The 17,157-nt window shown below is 46.7% G+C and overlaps 1 protein-coding gene across 1 annotated transcript; it reads right to left on the bottom strand.

The window, feature by feature from the left end:
* Positions 1 to 1,742: 1,742 nt before the first annotated feature.
* ZNF706 (zinc finger protein 706) lies at positions 1,743 to 16,425 on the bottom strand. Its single transcript, XM_063451195.1, has 4 exons — positions 16,279 to 16,425; positions 4,890 to 5,026; positions 2,608 to 2,711; positions 1,743 to 1,991 (listed from the first exon to the last, which is right to left on the bottom strand). The coding sequence occupies exons 2-3, from the start codon at positions 5,022 to 5,024 to the stop codon at positions 2,616 to 2,618; spliced, it is 231 nt and encodes a 76-aa protein (XP_063307265.1). The 5' UTR covers positions 5,025 to 5,026; positions 16,279 to 16,425; the 3' UTR covers positions 1,743 to 1,991; positions 2,608 to 2,615.
* Positions 16,426 to 17,157: the final 732 nt, after the last annotated feature.

The following is a 17,157-nucleotide window of genomic DNA, read 5'->3' as shown; positions in this document are numbered from 1 at the left end:
ACCCCAGGGTATTTCAAAAGGCATATTTTGAACCTTAGCGTGGGATAATTTTTCCGCTAGCTTGTACCAGGTGTAGTGGTAATAAGCGTTTTTTCTGCCTTTTTGACACACAAAGTGAGTTTGCACAGTATATTTTGCAAACATTTTGTGTACCACCACTCTATAATACTTTATATGTTGCTCAGCTATGTCGGCTGAGTACAAAAATACCCCCGTATGTACCTTTGCCAGGTATATGTGGACATCGGAGGGGCACATTTGGGACACAGCCATTCCATTTTTTTCAAACTTTAAATTTTTACGCTGTGCCCATGTCCCATTTTAGAGTATTTTACCAGGCTATATAATCCAAATACCCCATAAAGCCATACCATTTCTTAAAGAAGACATCCCAGGGTATTTCAAAAGGCATATTTTGAACCTTAGCGTGGGATAATTTTTCCGCTAGCTTGTACCAGGTGTAGTGGTAATGAGCGTTATTAAATGTATTTTTTTACTTTTTAAAACTTTTTTTACTTTTTAAAACTATTTTTTACTTTTTAAAACTATTTTTTAAACTTTTGTTTTGCTTATTCATTTCTTTAAAGTTTCCTAAACTTTCGTAAAACTTTTTTTTACAGATTTAACATTTTTCTAAGCTTTTTCTTTTACCGTTAACCCCTAACTAGCAGTAAGCAGCACTAACAGTAAATTCCCCATTTTCCCATAACTCCCACCCACCCCAGCTAGCAAAATATTGAATTATACAATATTTAAATTAGTTAATTAAATTAATTTACCCCCTGAGGGTTAAAAAATAAATAAAAGTTAATCGTCAGGGGTTAAAAAAAAATTAGATCACAGTATAATACTGTGATCTGTATTTTGATCACTGTAGGCAGTGATAGACTGGCAGGCAAGGGGTTAATTTTTATTTGGACTGGGTAAAGGGTTTATTTTTTTTATTTTTTACTTAAACGTTATTAAAACTTATTTTTTTACTTAATTTTTTAACTTTTTAAAGCTTATTTTAAAACTTTTTTTAACGTTAACCCCTAGTTAGCCTAACACTAAATCCCCCAATTCCCCACTAACTTCCACCCTCCCCAGCTAGCTAAATTTATAATTTTAAAATATTTAAATTAATTAATAAAATAAATTTAACCCCTGAGGGTTAAAAAAAAAAAGAATTAACCCTCAGGGGTTAAAAAAAAAATCAGATCATATTAAAATGTAATCCCTGCCAATTGATCACTGTAGTCAGTGATCAATTGGCAGGGAAGGGGTTAATTTTTTATTAATATGGGTAAAGGGGGGGTGGGATTTTAATTTAACTTTTTTTTTTAACAGCAGGGGGCAGGATCACTGAAGATCCGTCTCCCTGCACTTCACACTGAACCCGGAAGTGCAGGGAGGCGGAGGTGAGTATAGAGAGCACATGTGCCCGCTCTGGCATGCTGTCAGAGCGGGCACATATACTCTGACAGCCCGATCCGGTGCTCCCGGTCTGCCTCTAATGCAGAGGCAGACCGGAGCACCATTAACCCCACGATCGCGGCGATCTGGGGTTAATTTTACCGCGTGACGGACGAGGTCCGTCACCCGTCGTTAAGGGCATCCCCAGGATGACGGACCTCGTCCGTCACCCGTCGTGAAGGGGTTAAGACCATTCTCATGAATATTCACGATTTGAGTTACTAATTGAAGTGTGCCACAAATTCTAACTTTTCAGATTTGAAGTGTTTATATATAAAATACAAACCTTTAAAACCAAGGTATTACTTTTATTGAACAAATTATACACATTATGGACATCAAATTAATATAATTACAACTGTAAAAATTTGTGTGAATTGCCTGACTTGCGATTTACAAATTAGTAAATAACTGTACATTTACATAGGTTTTTGTATGAACCACATGAAGGGAACAGCATAAAAATATGGATGTTTCTAGAGCCCCTGTCTGATAAAAATCGCTCATATGGAGAAAACAGTCTGTTCAGATGAAATCTGAAATATATAAAACAAAAAAGTAAATATTAGAATAGAAAAAAAAAAATTAACATTGTTTGCCAAGATCTTTAAATGGCAGTTAGGTCACAATTTCACCTTACATATCCCATAAGCTGCAGTACTAAAAAACTCCATATAGCTACAAGAAGCATGCAAACTCCAGGAGACTATCCTGCATAAACTCCAAGTAGTAAAATTGATGAAGGTGAGGGGAGGCAGAGGAAACATCCTAATATGCTTTTTGGTCAAGTACTCCAACTCTGCAAGTCACGACAATGGCCATTTTGCTACAATTCGGTTATTCAGGTATTGGTTTGCTGCTGTTTGGTTTCTAGCTCTGTAAACACCTTAAGAACACACGCAGCTTGCTACAAATAAACTTAAATATAAGGAAGTGAAAACTCTAGCTCAGAGCAATTATCTAATCGAACAGTGGTCATAATAGCTATGATAAAAAGCTAGACATTTGGCACCATGATTAATTTACACATGTATGAGTCACAATGGGTGTGAGGAGGAGGGCTGAATAAAGCAAAAGCTTAGAAAAGTTGCAAAACTTCTGCTTTGATGAAACATGCCCGAATTCTATAATTTGATTACACAAGGCCTTTACCTGACAGTTTACGCCTCCACACCAACCAGCTCTGGTGGGAGGGGAACCTTCGGATGCTTGCTCTCAAAGTGCTGTTTAAATGTTTTTGGGTCTGGCATCTGAGTCTGCAAAAAAAATAAAAAATTAAAATATTCATGGTTATAGGAGTTATGAACATTTGTCTGTAGATACAAATGCACATGGTAAACTTACAGAAGAGGGAGGAAAGGCTCACCATGGGTTACTACTTTAAATAATGTTTGTTTAAAGAATTGCCATGTTTGATTTTTGAAAAGCCTGAGAGGTAAGAGAAATTATAAGACATAACGAACATCAAGAGTGCCGCATTTGCTTAGAAATGCTATGTGCATGTACTTGTGGCACTCTGGTGGTGCCTTTTGATTTACAAGGTATGCCCAGCTTCCTGCCATAGACAGAACAGATACGCCATAAACCAATTCTTACAATGCTGCATTCAAGTACATGTAATATTTCTCAGCAAATTCTCTGAAATTGGAATGTTCCCGAGCGTCAAAGGTTAATAATGCAGACTTGGACACAAGGCATACAGGGCACTTTTTTTGGACAATTTGTTTAGAAGGCTTTCCAAGCACCATCACAACAATTTTAAGCCCAACACGGTCATAATTTTTTTTTTTCTAAGTGTATCACTAGTAAATAACTCCTTTAATAGGAAAGCACTGTGGGGCTAGTGTGCATGCATAACAAATCACCACACTGCACAAGTCAAATGAGCTCTGCTGCTATGACAGAGGAACATCTAGGGGCTGTGAGTTTGACAGTCACTAGTGGCATGTTAATCCTGCTATGTTTCCAGTTGCAGGGCTAAAACAGAGGCATGGCACTATTAAAATGAAGTGGTCTATGTACCTATCATGTTCCTTTAAGAGGACAGTGATATTATGTTTAAAGACATCCCTATGCTGAAAGAGTAACTATTTGGCTTTATACTTTTGCTCTTAATTTATCCATAAAAAAAAGAGTTTTAATATTTTATATATAAAGTTGGTACATTTTTAGTGACTCGAACTACACAGCTGTGTGAGAGAGACATTTGGAAAGTTTTGTTATCCCCTCCTAGAAAGGCGCTTTCTATGGAAATACCTCAATCTCATCCATTGACTTAAACGGGGTTAACCCATGCACTAAAGTTTAACATTAACATGTGCTCCTGTCAGTTATAGGAGACTGGCAGGAAGACTACGGCAGAAGCTACGAGGGACAGGTTCAGGTAAGAGTAATAAAGAAAAGAGAAAAAAACAAAACCAAAACCAGATACCTCTCTTTACGCTGTACCATACAGCCACCGGATGCCAAACAGAGCAGTTACTATTGGTAATGTATGCAAATACCCCAGACCTCGACAGAGCCACTTTAAGGGCAATCTTAAAAAGATACTATAGGCATCAACAAAAAGTTTAGCTTAAAGGAACACCCCAATGCCCAAATACAAGATAACTAAAAATAACAATTTAGTCAGTATACCCCAAATGAAACCAGTAATTTATTGATGCATTTTTTCCCCATTAGGGGGTATTTTTTAAAAACCGTTTTCAAAACCTTGCCTTTTCAAACCCTCCTCTGACCCCGCCCAGACTTTCTGTGGCTCTCTAATTACAGACTTGAAATGAGAAATCTATGCAAGGCAGGTGCTCTTCGCAATAGCTGCCTCTTAAATTTAGCTCCACTGAGCTAACCAAACAAGGAAATAACAGGACCTTTTGTCAATTTGAGAGTCAGGGGGGTGTAACCAGGTTAATTTATAAAAGTGTCAATTTCTATAGAAAACTGCACGTTTTGCCCCCCCCCCAAAAAAAACCCCAGTACACTTCACACAAAGCTTTCCAAGAAGCCAACGTGATTTGGGTCTGGAGTGTCCCTTTAATGAAGCAGTTTTTGTTTATTGATCATGCCCCCTGGATTCTCTATGCTTAGTTTCCTGCCGTTTAGAAGTAAAAATCACCTGTTTATGCAGCCCTAGCCGGGACCCACACAGCCTGCATGAAAAATATAAAAAAAAAGTTCATTTTCTATCAAATGTTAACTTACTTTAGAGGTTTCACATGCTCTGTAGGAACTAGGTTATTAACAGTGTAGGAGATAAAATCTAGATTAAACAGACTGCGCAATACAGGCACACATGTTTTAGGATTATATAAAGTGATTTAACTCCTAAATGGCAGAGAACTGAGAAGTGAGAACAGAAACACACACAAACTGCTTCATGAAGCTAAAGTTGTTTTGGTGCTTATAGTGTCCCTTTAAAAAGCAAGGTTTCTTACCCTACAGACCAAACAGGTGAAAACTAGGGCAGCTTTGGCTGCTGCCTTCTGATCATGTCCTTGTTTCTTCTTTGCTTCTGCCTGTTTCTTTGCATTTTTTTGTTGTGATTGAATCTTCTGATGTCCTCGAGCCATATCTGAAACAAAAGTTATAGCGTGAACTACAAGACAGAACTAAACTGAAGCTACTAGATAAATAAAGAGAGACACACTCAAAATAAAGCTATGGAAAAACAAAAACATGTATAACATCTGTTAATGGTTCTTAAATACCGTATATACTCGAGTATAAGCCGAGTTTTTCAGCCCATTTTTTGGGCTGAAAAACCCCAACTCGGCTTATACTCGAGTCAATTGTCTGTATTATGGCAATTTGCATTGCCATAATACAGACTGGGGGAGAGGGGGGCTGGCAGAGCTGTAACTTACCTGTTCTGCAGCTCCTGTCAGCTCTCTCCTCCTCCGCGCCGTCCGTTCAGCACCTCGGTCAGCTCCCAGTGTAAATCTCGCGAGAGCCGCGGCTCTCGCGAGACTTACACTGGGAGCTGACAGAGGGAGCTGCACGGACGGCGCGGAGGAGGAGAGAGCTGACAGGAGCTGCAGAACAGGTAAGTTACAGCTCTGCCAGCCCCCCTCTCCCCCCCACTGAACTGCCACTGGACCACCAGGGAAGGAGAGCCCCCCTCCCTGCCATGTATCAAGCAGGGAGGGGGGACGAAAAATAAATAAAAATATAAATAAAATAAGAAATAATAATAAAAAAAAATAATAATAATAAAAAAAATAATAATAAAAAAAGGGGGTATAAGGACCACTATGGGAGGGAGGGGGGGTATAAGGACCACTGTGGGAGGGAGGGGGGGGGGGTATAAGGACCACTATGGGAGGGAGGGGGGGTATAAGGACCACTGTGGGAGGGAGGGGGGGGGGGGGGTATAAGGACCACTGTGGGAGGGGGGGGGTATAAGGACCACTATGGGAGGGGGGGGTATAAGGACCACTATGGGAGGGGGGGGGGTATAAGGACCACTATGAGAGGGGGGGGGGGGTATAAGGACCACTATGGGAGGGGGGGGGGGTATAAGGACCACTATGGGAGGGGGGGGGGGTATAAGGACCACTATGGGAGGGGGGGGGGTATAAGGACCACTATGGGAGGGGGGGGGGGGTATAAGGACCACTATGGGAGGGGGGGGGGTATAAGGACCACTATGGGAGGGAGTGGGTGGGATAAGGACCACTATGGGAGGGAGTGGGTGGGATAAGGACCACTATGGGAGGGAGGGGGTGGGATAAGGAACACTATGGGAGGGAGGGGGGAGAAAAGGAACACTATGGGAGGGAGGGGGGAGAAAAGGAACACTATGGGAGGGAGGGGGGAGAAAAGGAACACTATGGGAGGGAGGGGGGGGATAAGGACCACTATGGGAGGGAGGGGGGGATAAGGACCACTATGGGAGGGAGGGGGGGATAAGGACCACTATGGGAGGGAGGGGGGGGATAAGGACCACTATGGGAGGGAGGGGGGGGAAGTAAGGACCACTATGGGAGGGAGGGGGGGAAGTAAGGACCACTATGGGAGGGAGGGGGGAAGTAAGGACCACTATGGGAGGGAGGGGGGAAGTAAGGACCACTATGGGAGGGAGGGGGGAAGTAAGGACCACTATGGGAGGGAGGGGGGAAGGACCACTAGGGGAGGGGTGAGTCAGGACCACTGGGGGAGGGGGGTGAAGGAACACGCGGGTGGGGAGGTAAGGACCACTGAGGGAGGAGGAGGGGAGGTCAGGACATATGGGGGGGGGGGGGGCAAATATCCTTGCACCGGCCCTGCACACACTGCATTCATACACTGCATTCATACACACACACACGCTGCACTCATTATACACACACACGCTGCACTCATTATACACACACTGTAAATAAATATTCAATTAATATATTTTTTTTAGGATCTAATTTTATTTAGAAATTTACCAGTAGCTGCTGCATTTCCCACCCTAGTCTTATACTCGAGTCAATACGTTTTCCCAGTTTTTTGGGGAAAAATTAGGGGCCTCGGCTTATATTCGGGTCGGCTTATACGGTATGTCATTTTTTCTGCTCATACTCAACAAGCATATCTGAGAACTAGGTCCACAGCTTATTTTCTGTGTTTACTCTGTTATCTTACAAGATTTAATTATATCAACAGGCTGCTTTTTTTCTGTAAATGATTACTTACAGAGTAGCAGTCTTCTCCTACATCATGCCTGGTAAATACTGCACTTTTTTTTGGAGAGTTGAAAAAAAATCCAGGAGGAAAGTTTGCATTATTCAGTTTATGTAATTAGAATACACCCAAAAGGTGAATATGCAAATTGCATCAATATTGGGAAGAGAACCCCCCTAAAAAGAAGCCAAATAAGCCAATAAACTATCAAAGCGAGCAATAAAAAATAGCTTAAAGCGGCACTGTCATGGCCGAATCCCTTTTTTTTTTAACCCCCCTCCCAACTCCACCACATCTAATTGACCCCCTAGTCACCCCTAAGTGCCCCTAAGCTCCCCATATTACCCATTTTTAATTTTTTTTCTGCCCCGATCTATATTCAGGGCGCCGCCATCTTTGTGTGGGTAAATGAAGTCCCTGTGTGATACGTCATCTGCCCACACTAGATAGCACGGATATTACCGCACATGCCCAGTTAAACACTTGGGCATGCGAATGGGAATTTCATCTAATAATTCGTCAGAAAGACAAATGAATGAATAGCATTGTCAGACACACAAACACTGAATATCAGTGTTCGTTCAGTTTATTACAAGGAGGGAGCTACCGGTGCGCGGTTCCCTCATTGTAATATGCAACTATAGAAGCGGCAGGGAGCAGCATGACCTCCCTCACTCTATGGGGGTCAATATGACCCCCATAATAGCATAAGGGAGATGAAAATCTCCCGAATGCCCCTACTCACTATACCGTGAGTAGGGGCATATCTACTAAACAGTCCTCCCCCAGCCCCCACCCCTGAGCGGTGGGTGGGGGCCATAAAGATGAGGGGGGAGGGACCTACTGTCTTCCCCCCCAGCCCCCACCCTTGAGCAGTGGCCATAAAGATAGGGAGGGGGGGCAGGGGAGGAACAACCTACTGTCCCTGCCCCTCTCCCCCCCCCTGAGCAGTGGGTGGGGGCCCTAAGACAAATTTTCCTCCCCCCCCCCGGGGTCCCTAAGCCCCTAGTCACCCACCCCAAAAAAAAAAGTTACCCCCTCACCCTAAAAAATAGTGTGGGGAGGAATAAAATAACTAATCTGTAAAGAAAAATTAAACTTCTTTTTTCTAAAATCTTATTTTCAGCCCCAAAAAAGGCCAAATAAACCATCATACCCGAACTTAAAATAAAAAAAATAAAAACCCTTTACCCATGGAAGGTTCCACGCAGACTGAGCTCTGCAGGGCGGGGGAAGGCTTATAAAGCTTTGCCCCGCCCTGCAGTTAGGCTAAGAACACTGATTGGTTGGTTTAAGCCAGAGTGCCCTTTGTCATTTTACACAGCGTGGGAAAGTTTTGGAATTTTCCCATGCTGTGTAAAATGACAAAGAGCACTCTGGCTTAAACCAACCAATCAGTGTTCTTAGACTAACTGCAGGGCGGGGCAAAGCGTTATAAGCCTTCCCCGCCCTGCAGAGCTCAGTCTGCGTGGAGCCTTCCATGGGTAAAGGTTTTTTAGTTTTTTTATTTTAAGTGTTCTTAGCCTAAGCCAGAGTGCTCTTTGTCATTTTACACAGCATGGGAAAATTCCAAAGAACTTTCCCACGCTGTGTAAAATGACAAAGAGCACTCTGATAGGCTAAAAACACTGGTTGGTTTAAGCCAAACTGCAGGGCGGGACAAGGCTTTATAAGAGCTCAGTCTGCGCAGAGCCATCCATGGGTGAAGGATTATTTTTTTGTGCTAGGGTTTCTTTTTCGTCAGGGTTTTTTTATTTAATTTTAAGTTCGACGGGTATGATTGTTTTTTTTTTTATTTGGCCTTTTTTGGGGCTGGAAAAATGAAGATTTTAGAAAAAAACAAGACGTCAAATGGTAAGTTTAATTTTTCTTTACAGGTTAGTTATTAAATCCCGCCCCTACCCCCCCCCCCCCCCATTTTTTAGGGTGAGGGGGTAACTTTATTTGGGTGGGTGACTAGGGGCTTGGGGACCCCTAGTCACCTTTGATGGGGAGGGAGGGAAATTTGTCTCAAGGGTGGGGGAGGACAGTAGGTCGCCCCCCCCCCCTCATTAGCTTTATGGCCCCCACCTGCCGCCCAGGGGTGGGGGCCGGTTGGGGAGGAGGACAGGAGGTCTCCCCCCTCATCTTTATGGCACCCATCCGCCGGCCAGGAGTGGGAGGGGCTTTAGGCAAGGTAAGGATTGTGGGAAAATTGCTGTGACCACCAGAATCTAAGCACACTTTGCTCCTCTGCTGGTCACGACGTAGGAAATCTCCATAAGAGAAATAGTCTACTTTTTCTTAAGTTTTAATGAAAACTAGAGCAGATAGGAAGACATGAAGAACAGATCCAGAGAGAGAATAGGAATTGATTGGGGAAAGGCAAGTTCGGCATGACAGTGCCGCTTTAAGAGTGCAGAAGGGACATTCCAGATCACTCAAACTGCTTCAGCATACACGCTTGCACCAAATCATAAAAGCAACAGTGTCAAAAGAAATCAGCACGTATATCAATTTTGGAACATCCCCTGGGCAGTCAATCTGAAAGCCAGAAGGACTTCCTGATTCACCTGGTTTAAATGTATGCTCACGCATTACGGAGAGGTTCCATAAGGAAGCATTAAAATGATTCTCTGTGAGAAGCATTCTATTGGATCCATATGATGGGCACAGTGCAAGTCTGTTTAGACATGAAGTGGAGGAGCATCAATTGAGCATTTAAGAAAAATCTTTAGGAAATGCTGATAAGAACGGTTGGAAAGTCATTGCAAGGTACAAGACAAAATAGAGACCAGTTTGTGCTATGGTAACTCCCTAGCCTGACAAGAGGCAGAGCACCAAGTGTCAGGATCTGTGACTTCACCCACCCAGTGACAACTGGGAAAATAAGGCAGACTGATTGTGAGACATCTATGGATGCTCCTGCAGGTTCCACCATAGACATCAGTAATGTACCTTTGTATGTTACCAACATCGATAAAAGAATGAATGTGGTGTTGTCCTGCAGAGACAGCATTAGATTATAACTTACTATTGCCGCACCCATGGACAACCGCAACATAAGCGGCTTTGTCACCTTTGAGACAAACTCAGAAGGTGAGAGAGACGCTTTGAGTTTAATGGAATACTTAAAAGGATATCAGCTGTAGACCAACAAGCCCAAACATCTTTAAGAACAAAGCTTTACAATGTTATCACCTAACCATGTCACTGCACATGCATACATCCAGATTCATGCTGTTGCACAGAGCCTTTCAGGCTTAAGTCATTTGCACACCATAAGAATATTTATATTGGCAGAGTGTGTGGAGGATACTGTACATTTGAATCATGAGTGCATGTTCAAGCCATTTAAGAATGGATAGGGAACTGGAAATGAAAATGTTTCTTAATATGGTGGTAGTAATTGTGGGTTGTGCCTCCTTAATTGGGACAAGCATCTACAAGATAGAAGTTAATTAAAATTCCCTCCCCCTTATGCCATAAAAAAGGGCAAACCCTTTTTTATGGCAAACCCACCTCAGTCGTAGCAATTAGAAACACACCACACAAGTCAAACAAGTAAATTTGTAATTGAGGGAAGGAGTATTGTACTGCCATCATATTAAGAAAAAAATATTTACAGTAAGTAAAATTGTTTTTTTCTGGCATATGGTGGCAGTACTTGTGGGATATAGCTAAATTCCCATTGGGTGGGCATTACGCCACAACAGCTTGAAGCACCTTATGCAGCTTCAAAGGATGAGAATACACCTATAGCCTGTAATCCCAGATGAAGGTGTTGAATGATGACCAAGAAGCCACCTTGCAAATTTCTTCAGGCAAAGGGAGAGCCTTTTCTGCCTAAGATGTGGACATTGCTCTTGTGGAATGTGCTTTAAGAGAAGTAGCTATAGGAAGCATACGCCATCTTGATTGCATCAACCAACAAGAGAGAATTACAAGAGGCTCTTTGCCGTTTAAATTTCCCTTGGAAATTGACAAACAGGTGATCTGATTTTCTATAAATTGTCAGTTCTTGAAAGGTAGATCTGTAAAGCTCTTCTAACATCCAATTTATGTCATTTTAGTTCCTGCGGCGAGGTGGCATTATTTCAGAAGGTAAAACGATGGGCTAATTAACAGCTCTAGAAGCAATAACCTTCGAAATTAATGAAGGCTTAGGATGGAGCACTACCTTATCTTGATGGAATATAATGAAATCGTCTGATAAAGAAAGAGCCTGAAGTTCACCTACTCTTTTGGCAGAGGTGATGGCAGTCTTGAGAGTTAGATTCTTCAATGGAACACTCTCCAAAAGGTTCAAAAAAATTAGGCTCACGGAGCACTTGCAGGACTGTAGAAAGATCCCAGGAGGGAAAAATATGACCAAGACAGGAACGATTGGATATCCTTTTGTTTTAAATTTTCTAAAGACATTGCTGCACATTGATTACACACTTTATTCCTAGTGCCATCCGTTAGGGGGGTGGATCATTGCAAACTAAATGTTTGGCTTTGGATGAGGCCTTCCTAGTTGCAGGAGTAGGCATGTCTTTATCAATTTGCTGAGGGCTAGACATATCTGAAACATAACAGAAGTATACCTTTAAGACCCTAAACTGTTTTACAGAAAGCAAAGATTTTTAAAGCAAAGATTACTTATTCTTACCTCAAAAACCTGAGCTGTGTTGGGGGCTGGTGACAGAATCCTTTCTGACCAGCATCTAGTTGCCAGAAGGTAAAAAGCACAGCATTTATATGCCCATGGAATCCAAATCTGGTGTCCTTTCCCAAAGTTCCAGTTCACGTGTGCAGTGGCGTACCCGGAATTTTAGTGGAATGCAACACCACCTGGGCGTGCGTCCCACCGCTGTGCGCACGGCCTGTAGCGTCACAAAGGCATTTCCTGGCCCGACCATAATCACAAAGCTGAAACATACTTGGCGCAACATAAAATACCCGAAAAGTACCTCCATGGACAGAGCCATGCTGCTCAGCCTACCACCTGGGCGGCTCTCGTGCTTCCTCCCCAGACATCAACCTGTGTGCCTCACCTCAAGTAGAAGCTTGATCCGCCCCCCTGCTGGGACAAGGAAGAACCAAGGTGGATTTGCCAGGGGAATCCCTTCATGGGATAAAGGGGAGGGACTTTTATTTAACTTTTATATTGTAGATGCTTGTCCCAATTAAGGAGGCACAACCCACAGGTACAGCCACCATATGCTGGAAAAATATAAGCAGAAAGTTTCAGGTGCTATGTATACATTAGGTTTTTGACAAATGTTTTCTTTTTTGCAACCTGTTTTCAGAGGGGATAGCACCATAATCAAAACATTAAGCTATAGTTATTTTGGAGCTCAGGAGTATTTTCCTTTTTAACCTTCCTTTCATAGAACTGGCAACTTCAAGACAGTTACACACACCCCTTGAAGCCAAAACATATACATGAAGTAAGCTGGGTTTTTGGCAGAGAGAATGCATACCCTGCTCTAATAGACATTTACACTACTTCATAAATATAGCTATATAAAGCATTCACAAAAAAAGCACGAGAAAAAACTGCAGGATTGCAACAACCAATGAAAACAAAATACCCTCTGTTAAGTCTAATCTATAATGCATTTGATAAGTTACAAATCCATTCCGGACTAACTAGAAGCAACAGTTTCCTTGAATTACCTGTTTAACTTAATTCACAAAACTTAGATAACATTGAGTGTGGGCAACACTGCATTTGTTTAACTCCTTGATTAGTGAACACTAGCTCAACAAAACACTGCATAATGCCTGGGTCAAAAGAATGTACAATATAAAAGCGTAAACCACTTGCTAAGGCAGTAGCCTAATTAAACAAAGTCACTACCAACAAATGTAGGGAGTACAAAGACAATTCCAATATTTAGCACTAAATTCCAGCATACCTTTTTTTGACATTTCTACACAACAGGCACATATTACTCTGCATTGTATTGCAGTTAGTCACTAGAAATGGATAAACAGGAATAGCAACAATATAATAGACTGCAGGCTCCAAATAAGTCAGCAATTAACAGGGCTGGTCATTTCCACTCGTCCTACACCCTGACCCAACAGCTGCAACCATAGAGCAGACTAACAGCCAGGGATAATTTATTATTGTACTGCTCGCCACACTGTCTAAAGACTAGTTGGGAACCAATCATGTACAGTTTGTTAAATAGAGAATAGAGTGCTTAATTAAAGGGGTGTAACACTGGGGAGAGCAGTCAGTACAGGGGGGGGGGGTCCAACACTGGGGAGAGCAGTCAGTACGGGGGGGTCCAACACTGGGGAGAGCAGTCAGTACGGGGGGGTCCAACACTGGGGAGAGCAGTCAGTACGGGGGGGGGGGTCCAACACTGGGGAGAGCAGTCAGTACGGGGGGGGGGGGGGGGGGGTCCAACACTGGGGAGAGCAGTCAGTACGGGGGGGGTGTCCAACACTGGGGAGAGCAGTCAGTACGGGGGTGGGGGGGTGTCCAACACTGGGGAGAGCAGTCAGTACGGGGGGGGGGGGTGTCCAACACTGGGGAGAGCAGTCAGTACAGGGGGGGGGGGGGTGTCCAACACTGGGGAGAGCAGTCAGTACAGGGGGGGGGGGTGTCCAACACTGGGGAGAGCAGTCAGTACAGGGGGGGGGGGTGTCCAACACTGGGGAGAGCAGTCAGTACAGGGGGGGGGGGTGTCCAACACTGGGGAGAGCAGTCAGTACAGGGGGGGGGGTGTCCAACACTGGGGAGAGCAGTCAGTACAGGGGGGGGGGGTGTCCAACACTGGGGAGAGCAGTCAGTACAGGGGGGGGGGGGTGTCCAACACTGGGGAGAGCAGTCAGTACAGGGGGGGGGGGGGTGTCCAACACTGGGGAGAGCAGTCAGTACAGGGGGGGGGGTGTCCAACACTGGGGAGAGCAGTCAGTACGGGGGGGGGGTGTCCAACACTGGGGAGAGCAGTCAGTACAGGGGGGGGGGGGTGTCCAACACTGGGGAGAGCAGTCAGTACAGGGGGGGGGGGGTCCAACACCGGGGAGAGCAGTCAGTACAGGGGGGGGGTCCAACACCGGGGAGAGCAGTCAGTACAGGGGGGGTCCAACACTGGGGAGAGCAGTCAGTACAGGGGGGGTCCAACACTGGGGAGAGCAGTCAGTACAGGGGGGTCCAACACTGGGGAGAGCAGTCAGTACAGGGGGGGTCCAACACTGGGGAGAGCAGTCAGTACAGGGGGGGGGGTCCAACACTGGGGAGAGCAGTCAGTACAGGGGGGGGGGTCCAACACTGGGGAGAGCAGTCAGTACAGGGGGGGGGTCCAACACTGGGGAGAGCAGTCAGTACAGGGGGGGGGTCCAACACTGGGGAGAGCAGTCAGTACAGGGGGGGGGGGGTCCAACACTGGGGAGAGCAGTCAGTACAGGGGGGGGGGGTCCAACACTGGGGAGAGCAGTCAGTACAGGGGGGGGGGTCCAACACTGGGGAGAGCAGTCAGTACAGGGGGGGGTGTCCAACACTGGGGAGAGCAGTCAGTACGGGGGGGGGGGGTGTCCAACACTGGGGAGAGCAGTCAGTACAGGGGGGGGGGGGGTGTCCAACACTGGGGAGAGCAGTCAGTACAGGGGGGGGGGGGGGTGTCCAACACTGGGGAGAGCAGTCAGTACAGGGGGGGGGGGTGTCCAACACTGGGGAGAGCAGTCAGTACGGGGGGGGGGGGTGTCCAACACTGGGGAGAGCAGTCAGTACAGGGGGGGGGGGGTGTCCAACACTGGGGAGAGCAGTCAGTACAGGGGGGGGGGTCCAACACCGGGGAGAGCAGTCAGTACAGGGGGGGGGTCCAACACCGGGGAGAGCAGTCAGTACAGGGGGGGTCCAACACTGGGGAGAGCAGTCAGTACAGGGGGGGTCCAACACTGGGGAGAGCAGTCAGTACAGGGGGGTCCAACACTGGGGAGAGCAGTCAGTACAGGGGGGGTCCAACACTGGGGAGAGCAGTCAGTACAGGGGGGGGGGTCCAACACTGGGGAGAGCAGTCAGTACAGGGGGGGGGGTCCAACACTGGGGAGAGCAGTCAGTACAGGGGGGGGGTCCAACACTGGGGAGAGCAGTCAGTACAGGGGGGGGGTCCAACACTGGGGAGAGCAGTCAGTACAGGGGGGGGGGGTCCAACACTGGGGAGAGCAGTCAGTACAGGGGGGGGGGGTCCAACACTGGGGAGAGCAGTCAGTACAGGGGGGGGGGTCCAACACAGGGGAGAGCAGTCAGTACAGGGGGGGGGGTCCAACACTGGGGAGAGCAGTCAGTACAGGGGGGGGGGGTCCAACACTGGGGAGAGCAGTCAGTACAGGGGGGGGGGGTCCAACACTGGGGAGAGCAGTCAGTACAGGGGGAGGGGGGTCCAACACTGGGGAGAGCAGTCAGTACAGGGGGAGGGGGGTCCAACACTGGGGAGAGCAGTCAGTACAGGGGGAGGGGGGTCCAACACTGGGGAGAGCAGTCAGTACAGGGGGAGGGGGGTCCAACACTGGGGAGAGCAGTCAGTACAGGGGGGGGGTCCAACACTGGGGAGAGCAGTCAGTACAGGGGGGGGGGTCCAACACTGGGGAGAGCAGTCAGTACAGGGGGGGGGGTCCAACACTGGGGAGAGCAGTCAGTACAGGGGGGGGGGTCCAACACTGGGGAGAGCAGTCAGTACAGGGGGGGGGTCCAACACTGGGGAGAGCAGTCAGTACAGGGGGGGGGGGTCCAACACTGGGGAGAGCAGTCAGTACAGGGGGGTCCAACACTGGGGAGAGCAGTCAGTACAGGGGGGTCCAACACTGGGGAGAGCAGTCAGTACAGGGGGGTCCAACACTGGGGAGAGCAGTCAGTACAGGGGGGTCCAACACTGGGGAGAGCAGTTAGTACAGGGGGGTCCAACACTGGGGAGAGCAGTTAGTACAGGGGGGTCCAACACTGGGGAGAGCAGTTAGTACAGGGGGATCAGTATAGTTAGTACAGGGGGGTATAAGACGGTGGGATAACATGGAGAACACAGTGCCATGTCCAGCTGCAGTGGGGATGCTGTGTGGGTCACCGTGGTAGAGCCAGGAGACCAGCTGAGCCGCAGTGAGCAGCGCATGGCGAGGTAACTCTCTGCCATATGGCCAGTGATAGGACACAGAGCAGCCAGGCAGCGGGTTTCCCGCTCAGCCTGGACCGTTGGGACTTACTCAGTGAGCGCGAGGAGGCTCCGGCGGCCGAACGGTCTGCAAGGAAGTATTGCGGGTCTCGCGGCGACCAAGGAAGAAAGCAGGCGGCCGGTTCGAACGGGTTGTATCCGGATCTGCGCCTGCACAAGGCTCCGCCTCCCAAGCGCTACGCAATCACGCAGGCCTACGGCGGTATCCAAGGAGACCAGAGACGGGGCGTGGCCCAGGTTGATTGGCAGAACTGACCAATAGGAAGGCCGGGAGGTGACGTCATGTTACAGCAGGTTGCTGGGCTGCCTGGAGCAGAAAGCAGGGGGAGGGGGACTGACCTTATATACCCCCCAAGTCCTGCTGTCTGTACCAGCAGTGCCAGCCAGCTAGGGCCACACCATGTGTAATAAAACTGTATAATACTGTACTGTGTAACTGCATTTATTACTGCAGAGATAGCTATATCCTGAGATTATTCCAAGGGGAACAATGATAATTTATTGGGAAGTGAATGGCCACAAGCTGTGGATAATTAGCCCTAATGAACATCTTGATTAAATATTGTGCTAAAAGAACACAATTGAGCGGGGCGGAGCCTAACCTTCCATGGAGTAAGACGTGTGCTCTCCTAGCTCTCTTACCCCGGGCATACAATCCGCATCCATCAGCCTCCACAAAGGTGCATCTCACCCCCAAAACTTAACGCAGACCTACAGCAACCCCATCACCACACATTCAGATGGGGGGAACGAAAAAAAGAAAAGAATCCACACCGTCAGTGGCCACGATGTTCCGCGCCAAAGAAGACAAGCAGCCATCTTGGGCCCAGAGCCAGGCAGACACAGGCTCGGACTCTGAAGAGAGTGACAGGGAATCTACAGACACATCACCTCTTACTAAAGATGATCT

This window comes from Pelobates fuscus, chromosome 4 (genome assembly GCF_036172605.1).
Source record: "Pelobates fuscus isolate aPelFus1 chromosome 4, aPelFus1.pri, whole genome shotgun sequence".
In the NCBI taxonomy this organism is placed as follows: Eukaryota; Metazoa; Chordata; class Amphibia; order Anura; family Pelobatidae; genus Pelobates; species Pelobates fuscus.
Note: the sequence above shows the minus strand (reverse complement) of the source record. Positions and strands in the feature narration are given on the sequence as shown.